General features: G+C 49.8%; 2 protein-coding genes across 6 annotated transcripts; both read right to left on the bottom strand.

The window, feature by feature from the left end:
• LOC110297774 (serum amyloid A-5 protein-like) lies at positions 1 to 1,932 on the bottom strand. Of its 4 annotated transcripts, XM_085840916.1 has the most exons (4): positions 1,828 to 1,932; positions 567 to 694; position 528; positions 1 to 45 (listed from the first exon to the last, which is right to left on the bottom strand). In XM_085840916.1, exons 1-4 carry the CDS (start codon positions 1,930 to 1,932, stop codon positions 1 to 3), a joined length of 279 nt encoding a protein of 92 aa, XP_085697042.1. The 4 variants fall into 4 exon arrangements, with proteins under 4 accessions (XP_085697042.1, XP_021022406.1, XP_021022408.1 ...); XM_021166747.1 differs by lacking the exon at position 528 and having other exon boundaries at positions 1 to 139; XM_021166749.1 differs by lacking the exon at position 528 and having other exon boundaries at positions 1 to 139; positions 567 to 706; positions 1,843 to 1,932.
• Positions 1,933 to 5,643: 3,711 nt separating this feature from the next.
• Positions 5,644 to 8,188, bottom strand: LOC110297772 (serum amyloid A-2 protein). 2 transcript variants are annotated; one of them, XM_021166744.2, is made up of 4 exons: positions 8,111 to 8,188; positions 7,584 to 7,678; positions 6,400 to 6,538; positions 5,644 to 5,989 (listed from the first exon to the last, which is right to left on the bottom strand). In XM_021166744.2, exons 2-4 carry the CDS (start codon positions 7,672 to 7,674, stop codon positions 5,851 to 5,853), a joined length of 369 nt encoding a protein of 122 aa, XP_021022403.1. In that variant the 5' UTR covers positions 7,675 to 7,678; positions 8,111 to 8,188; the 3' UTR covers positions 5,644 to 5,850. The 2 variants fall into 2 exon arrangements, with proteins under 2 accessions (XP_021022403.1, XP_021022404.1); XM_021166745.2 differs by having other exon boundaries at positions 7,584 to 7,675; positions 8,111 to 8,164.
• Between the last annotated feature and the right edge of the window lie 332 nt (positions 8,189 to 8,520).

The following is an 8,520-nucleotide window of genomic DNA, read 5'->3' as shown; positions in this document are numbered from 1 at the left end:
TCAGTATTTGTCAGGCAGGACAGCAGGTCTGTAGTGATTGGGGTCCTCGCCACTGCAGTCATGTCTGTTGGCTTCCTGATCCGCCATGGAGTCCTTGTGTCCACTGCTGAAGAATGCCGGAATGCCATCTTTTGCATCACTAGAGGAAACAGACACACAGGAGATCGGTCACCAAGCTCTGTGGGCACAGTCTACCCTCCTAGTTTCCTCATTTGCATGGGATGGCTTTAGGATGAACTAGAAATTGCCAGGAAAGGAGGGCTGGAACCTTGATCTTGCCAGGCACAGTCCTGCTTAGGTCAGGCTGGTCACCCTATTGTGAATCACCAGGTAGGCAGGACTGAGAATTACTCTCTGTCTGCATTTGGAGGCAGGCCTGCCCAGCATGAGCTGTGTGCTGGCTCTGCCCATAACACAGGATCTACGCGGAGCATGGATGGAGGAAGTAACTGCATTAGCAAAAAGGGGTGGGGCACAAGCTGGCAAGACTTTCTCTAGGGCTCATTTGGTCTCCGAGGAGAGTCAACCCTGCAAACCAGGCCCAGTGTCCCAGCTATCTGTGTTACCTGATGACTTCAGCCGCCCAGGCTCCCCTGGGACCCCTTTGGGCAGCATCATAGTTCCCCCAAGCATGGAAGTATTTGTCTGAATTTTTCCAGCTGGCTTCCTTCATGTCAGAGTAGGCTTGCCACATGTCCCCAAGCACCTGGATGGGAAAGACCACAGGAACATGACCCTAAAGACTCTGCCCATGTCTTAGAAATGTTGAAAAAGATGAAAAGCACTCATGGCTTGACCCTGTGATCATAGCAGCCTGAGATCATGATAGAGAAGAACGTTGTCTGATTCTACATGGTCTCTCCAGTTTGAAGCTGAACTCATTGGGGGCTACTCCTGTGTTGTGTTAGTATGACCATCACTGTGTACCCATGAGCTCCCTGTTCTTTCTCAAATGGAAATGTGGGATGGAGAGACGGCAGATGTCATCACAGAACACAACTGCACAGTGTCATCCCTATTGGAATTCTGGGCCCCTTGTTTCTAGGGCTGATCTGACCACTATGTTTTCCAGCATCCCTGATGCCTTCAACAGATTTTTACAGCATAATCCCCTAGTGGGTCATCTAACATATCTGGGCACTGTTACTAGTTTCCAGACACTGAAACTATCCACGGAGGCACTGTCACATTACCCTTGATCCAGAATGAGTGTTCAAGGATGAATTTGCATTTCTTAGGGACTCCCAGGTGTGAGGAAAGACAGGAAAGGGAGAGAAATGCTGCAGATGGAAAGACTTCTGTCCTCATTCCTAGGCAATTCATCATGACAGAAGGCTGCGCATCAGTGTTAGTGTCGCCTCTGGTCCTTTTGAACCAATTGTGAATTATGGTGGTTGCTTGAAGAGGCAGTAGAGCCACAGTCCTCAGTGGTGGCTCCAGATTCCATCCCTTAGGGAGCTACTGAAAGCCCCTAGGTCAAGCCATACCCAAGACCAATTCCTAAGACTCTAGGAGTAAGAGGACACAGGCTTTAGCAGTATTGAAGACTACAAGGCGGGGTCTGGGGGAGGGGTCCGTGGGGGATGTCTCATACACCTAACAAACTCACAAGTGAGACAGTGAGCTCACACATCAACCAGGCAAGACTGGTCTCAGGCACAGTAAGATTCAAACAACTGCTCTGCCACCTGCTACATTCAAGCCATTACAATCAGAACTCCCAGATGTGTATCTGTATGGCCCTCCACAAACACAAAAGGAAATCAATCGCATCCCAAGTCGATGGTCCCCATTCTTTGAAAGGGTTGGCTGAACCGTGCAAGCCATACTTCGGGCATCAGCCTTACCTGGGTAAGCCTCACCAATGAATGAAAACCAACTGCTGATTCCCAGGACCAAGGAGCACAAAATGAGGCTGGTGAGAAGCATCATCCTGCTGAAATGAAAAGAGAGGCTCAAAGAGACATGCACAGATTTTCACCACCCTCTCGAGCATCTGTTATCCAGGAAGAAGATGGTTGTCCAGTCCCAGTGCTGCTCACTAGAATTTCAGTGGGATACCCAGACATCCTTGCAGCAGGACCTTCCTCAAAAACACAAGGACCAGTTCTGATCCCCTCAGCCCTGAACCAAGTCTGCTGAGAGGACACCAAGGCAGCTCTGATAGAGGAAGACAGAGACCAGATTACCACCCACTACTGAAACTTGCAGGTCACTAAGAGACATTTCCCACCTGCGCCCTCAGCCCAGCACAAACTTCAAACCATATAAATATAGGAGACAAGTAAGTATTCTTTAAGAGGAAACCACACTCTGAGAAAGGAGAAAGAGCAAAAAAAAAAAAAAAATGTGTGTGTAAGTCTCCAACAGGGCTCCGACTACTTTTCAAAAGCAGTTTGGAGGGAATGGAAGGCCCAGAGTGAAGAAAAGAGAAAGGCTGAGAAAGGCTGACTAGCAAGATGCACTTAGCTCTGATATATTCTTGAGGCCTCTCTAACAGAAAGTGTTGATGAACAAGATTTTGTTTTGAGAGATGACAGTCAGCATGCAAATATGAACATGGAGCCTGATACGTGGCTCAATGGTATAGCCTTGCTTTCTATGCTTTGAGTCGTCAGTAGTTTCAAACCACACAAACAAACAAAACAAAAATACATACTTTAGGAATTTAAGGGAAGTTCAGCCTTCAGAAATGCTTAAACACAGCACAGAGAGTTCAAGTTTCACCATAGGGACTGGAATTTATGGGTCAGAGAATCACAGTCAACTCATTACTTCTGTCATGAGCACAACCTGTCGTAGGCGTGATGTTATTACACAGAAAGAAGAAACAAATCTATCTCAAAATCCATTTGGTCAAAGATCCTGTGGGGAGTCTATGGAGGCATAAGGGAATGTGTGGGAGTCATTCAAGGACCAGCAGCAGCCCTCAGCCAGCGTTCTCCCTACCCCAGCTCTCTACCTTAGAACTCCATGAACTAATTTTTCTGGTAATTGGTTCACCCTTGGAAAGATCCAGGGTGGCTGGCTTATTGGAATTCTAAGATGGGTGCCTCAGGTTGGAAAAAAGCCATGGATCACAGTCATCCAACTTCTGGCAGGCACACACACACACACACACACACACACACACACACACACTCACACACACACAAACCTTGACATTGTCCCTAACATACCCAGTCTTGCTTATCGCTAAGAAACGAACCTGTTACAAAACACCAGAGAGTGTGTCCAGGCAAGGCCTGGGTATGTTCTCTGGTGTTTTGTAACAGGGCCCTGATCTAAAAGTCCAGGCACTTGGACTTGAAAACAGCGTGGTCTTGAGGTGAAGGGCCACATTGGTTTGTAAGAACCTAGACTGGCTTTTGTTGTGCTCCATGTTGAAGCTCTGGGAAGACACTCAATGTCCTACAGTAAAAGAGACAATGCGTGCAGTAAAGGTGGGATGGAATGCAGCCCCATATGTTCAGCCACGATCCTACTGTGATCCACAACCTAGGAAATCGTGCAGCAATGGATCCATGCTTCTCTTTCCCTGGTTGCTCACTGCCTCTCCAGTGATATAGTCACCTACACTCCTGTATTGCTTTGAGGCTGTTGTGGGGTGCCCACCAGAGAAGAGTAACTACACACAAGTTTAAGCCAAAAAAACCTCACTATTAAACCAGGATTTGGGTGGGGGACATGCTTTAAACCTGCACATGGGAGGCAGATAAAGTGGATCTCTGTGAGTTTGAGACCAGCCTAGACATCACAGTGAGTTACAGAGCTATTTAGTGAGACTCTGTCTTGATAGTGAGACACTGACATGGAAGACAAAATTTAGAAAGAAAAAAAAAAGTCTTTATCAAATTGCCAGCAAGTACACTTGGTTTTCAGGATTGCCGTGTAGCCCCAAGCATTTCTTAGGGTGAGCTTTTGAGGAGAAAGACCATACATACGCTTGGTTGACAGACTTCAGTTCACCAGAACCATTAATATAAAGCAAGCTAAAGAGGCCAAAAGGCAAGGTTAGTACATTTAGAGCCATTCCCGGAACTATGGACTTTGGTGGATTAGGTCTTTGTATTGCTCTTGGCAGGTGATGCTGGCAGTGTGCTGAGTTTTATGTTTTGAATGATGTTTCTACCATCAGTCGGACCGAAGCCTGCGGCCCATTACAGACAGTCACGTGTTGGTGTTGTGAGAGACGCAGGCTCTTAGTTACTTTCTGTTGCCATGACAAACACAGTAAACAAGGACACTTACAGAAGAAAACTTTACTTTTGACGTCCAGTTCCAGAGGAATAATGGTATCGTGGGGAAGGCATAGCAGCAAGTGGCTGTCATGGCAGAGGGAGCAGGAAGCTCAAAGACAGGCAGGAAGCAGAGAGTAAACAGGAGGTAGGAGGAGTATATAAACACTCACCCCCCACCCTCAGTGACATACTTTCTCTTAAGGCTCCACCTCTCAAGGGATCAACAACTGTCCCAAGGACACTTTCAATTAGGGAACCAACTGTTCAACTACCACAGCCAGTAAGGGACTTTTCTTATCCAAATTACCAGGATGGGAATTCATCCAAGTTCCCCCAGGGACCTTAAAGAAAGAGTGACTATGGGGTGCATGAAACTGCTGCCAACACAACAGGAGAGTCTTCTACACAAACTGCTTTAAGCAGTAGAAGAAGGCTTACTGATACTATAATCCAGGAATGGAGCCATCCTGTACCATTAGTACATGCTACATCCTGTACAGAATGTAGGGGACTACAGGGGGACTACTGGTTGATGTGAATGGGGGCATAACAGTGGGGCCTGAGCCGTGATCGCCTTGGAGATGTTGTAGGAGATACACAGTGTGATCCTGGTCCAGCGGGGTCACCAAGGGCTTGTGTGCTCGATGCACATGGACATCCCTGGGGTAGCTTCCTGTTCAACTCTAACAAGTCCTTTACCTTTTAAGTCACCAGCTCACACTGTCCGGATTCTGTCTTAGGTTCTCTATGACAAGGACCAGAAGACCGAAAATCTCTTTTATGTCAAGGTCACAGGTAAATCTAGGCTTTACCTAGATTTTCGTAGCAAGGAAATGCAAAAGCCTGCTTGGTTTTTCTTTGAAGGGGTTCAGCACCACCAAGTTTTTACTGCAGAGGACTTGCCCAGTTGAAACCATCACATACAAGGGACTCTACTTATTCTCTAATACTGAGCAGACATACACGAGTCAAATACACCATTAGATGCTTTGGTCATGGTGTTTCCATACAGCAACAACACTCCTAAGTCAAGAGGAGAGCCCTCCTCAGTATTTCTTAGGATGGAGAAGGTGAGTGGCCTTGGGATTGTGTGTTGTAGAGGAAGGAGCAGGACCACACTGACAGCTGCAGCACACCCAGGTATGAGGTGGCCCATGGGTGTGTCCCTGGTCCCTGGAGGCAGCACCACTGAGAACTAAGACTGGGGCACAGGAACCAGTCAGTGCACACGCTTGACAGGGAGTGGGGGCCTGGACACAGAAAGGCCAAGAAATAACAACAAACACGCACAGGCACAGGGCCCGAGAAAGGGCCTAGAGCGACTCATGTCAGAGTCTAGAAGAGTGGTGTCTGCCATGAGTGTTCCCCAAAGCGTCGTCAATGACAGACACGCAGGCTCAGATCCACTTCCAAGTTTCTGTTTATTGCCCTCTCCCCATCAAGCAGTTACTACTGCGAGAGTAACACACTTCTGAAACCCCTGTGGGATACACACATGAGAGGTATACTATGTTTTCCCAGAGAGCATCTTCAGTGTTCCTAGGTAGGAAGAAGCCTAGACCCCACCCTCAGGCCCCCAGCACTGCCTCCTGAGCTAGTAGGAGGACACTCAGTATTTGTCAGGCAGGCCAGGGGGTCTGTAGTAATTGGGGTCCTTGCCACTGCGGCCATGTCTGTTGGCTTCCTGGTCAGCCATGGTGTCCTCGTGTCCTCTGCCAAAGAATTCCTGAAAGCCCTCTCTTGCATCACTAGGAGAAGCAGACACACAGGAGATCACTCAGTCACCAAGCTGTGTGGACACAGTCTATCCTCCCAGTTCTCCCCTTTGCATGGGCTGGCTTCAGGAGGAACCAGAAAGTGCCAGAAAGGAGAAGCTGAGATACTGGGCAGCCCAGGCTGGTCCTCTCACACTATATGAACAAAGCCAGAAACACAAGGCTGAGAGTCCCTCCCTGTCTACATTTAGGAGCAGGCTCACAGAGCATGGCTGTGTGCTGGCTCTGCACATAGCCCAGGGCTTACACTGGGCATAGATGGACACACTAGCCTTGTGAGCAAGAGGAGGAGGGACCTTAGAGTGGCAGGATCTTCTCCAGAGTTCACCTGCCACTGCTTTCTCCAGAATAGTTGAGCCCTGCTACCCAGCCTTCTGTGTTACCTGATTTTCTCAGCAGCCCAGACTCCCCCGGGACCTCTTTGGGCAGCATCATAGTTCCCCCGAGCATGGAAGTATTTGTCTCCATCTTTCCAGCCAGCTTCCTTCATGTCAGTGTAGGCTCGCCACATGTCCCCAGCCCCTGCATGGGAAAGACCACAGGAACATGACCCTAAAGACTGCCCATGCCTTTGAGAGGACAGAGGCATTGAAAGGACTCCTGGCCTGAGTCTGTGCTCAGAGCAGCCTGAGAGCTTGAACTGGAAGATCATGGCCTGGTCCCCTCTGGCTTCTCAGAGTAACTCAGGAGAGCCCTTAGGGCATCTTCTATGGTCTGTGTTTGTTTTTCTGCCCACAGTGCTGCTGTGAGCTGCCCCTCACCTGGGTGGGAAGCACTCCACAGAGGCAGGGCAGTGACATCACAGATCAGGGCCTGCCAGCTGCAGCCCTGGAAGCTGTTTACCACAGGCTAACCACTTCTGTGCTTTCCAGCTCCTACCACAGACCCCACAGCACATTTCCCTAGTAGACTCACCTAAAGTCCTACAGCCATTGACAGTGCCCCCAGGGAACACACTGCCTGTAGCCAAGGGACAGTGCTGTGGATGTAGCTCCCCTCATCTAGGAAGTTCCATCATGAGGTGACAAAAGGCAGAGGAGGGCTGCATACAGAGAGCATCTGCTCTGATCCCCTAGACTCTGTCCTGACAGAGAACATGCGCACCACCATGACCTGCTGACTGCCCTTTGAGTAGAATGCATGGGTCCTGTGCTGTCTTGCAGAAAGAAACTTAGGAGCAATGATCTCAGCTGTGGGTGCAAGTTCTGACCTCCTGAGGAGACAAGGAGAGTCTCCATGCCAGGCCACATGCAAAGCCAGTCCTGAGACTCTAGGTGCAGGGAGGACTGTCTGGACCTCTGAGCTATCACAGCTCTTTAGGTGATGCCAGCAGTAGCTCATGTTCTTCATAAATGAATTTAGGAATTGCCAGGCCGACTTGTCAGTCAGACAGGATTGGCCTCAAGCATTCTGGGTCATAATCCTGTCTGCCTCCTGCTGTATGCAGTGCATAGCAGGAAGTCTTGCAGGAACCCCTGGTCCTTCCAGCCAAGCAGAGCAGTGAGTCCAACACCCCCCCCCACCAATGCTCAGGACACCCCTAGAGGTGGGGTCCTTCTCAGCTTACCTTGGAAAGCCTCTCTAATAAATGAAAAAACCCCTCCATGGCAGACTCCCAGGAGCAGGGAGCAGAAGAGCAGGCTGGTGAGTAGCTTCATCCTGCTGGGGTGAAAGGAGAGGCTGCAGGAGACCCTCACAGACTGGCGCCTCCCCCTTGGCCTCTCATCCACACAGGTTCTGCTCATTTCTCCTTACTGCTGTTCATGTGTGTCCTAGCAGTGCCTCCTGAGTCCTCTCAGCAGTACCCCCGCCCACCCCACCCCCCAGAGCCACAGGCCTCAGTTCTCATCCATCCATCCTGCCTGCTCAACTACCTCTGTCTAAGAAGGCAGGCATGCAGGCAGCAGTGAGGGAGCTTGAGGGCAGGGACCACCCAGGTTGCCACTTCCTCCAGGAGCCCCTGATTCAGTAGGAAGCATTTCCCATGTGTCCCCTCAGCCTGGCACAAACCCCACAAGTGAGCAGAAGCCAAGAGGTTCCACTGAGAGGAAACACAGCAATCAATCAGTTTCTGTGCCCGGGTCTGCCTCTCACCTGGTGTCTGCTGGGCAGATCTGGTGGTCTGTGGGTGTAGGTGAGAGGAGGCAGGCATTTATGCTGAGCCTCCCTGCTCAGGTGAGGGACAAGGACAGCCTAGCACCGCCCTTGGGAAAACTCCAGGCAAGTCATTTCTTGTAAAGAGTGTGACAGAAATCTTCCCGGTGTCCTGTGAGCTCTTCATCCACAGGTCATTCTCCCTCATTGTGCAATGGGAGCCCAGGAGACAGTTTTCTGTGCAGTGGCAGTCTTCTGGGGCTTAGTAGCCTGGGGTCAATACTGAGGGAAGATAGAAGATGCCAAGGGAAGGCAGTGTGTGTGTGTGTGTCTCTCTCTCTTTCTGTCTGTCTCTGTTCCCCCACCACCACCGCCAATTTCACTCTCTTTCATTTGTTATGAAAGGATTT

The sequence above is a fragment of the Mus caroli genome, unplaced genomic scaffold (assembly GCF_978045245.1).
Source record: "Mus caroli unplaced genomic scaffold, Mus_caroli_1 scaffold_8, whole genome shotgun sequence".
NCBI classification, from domain to species: Eukaryota; Metazoa; Chordata; class Mammalia; order Rodentia; family Muridae; genus Mus; species Mus caroli.
The sequence above is the reverse complement of the archived record's forward strand: the minus strand, read 5'-3'. Positions and strand labels throughout refer to the sequence as shown.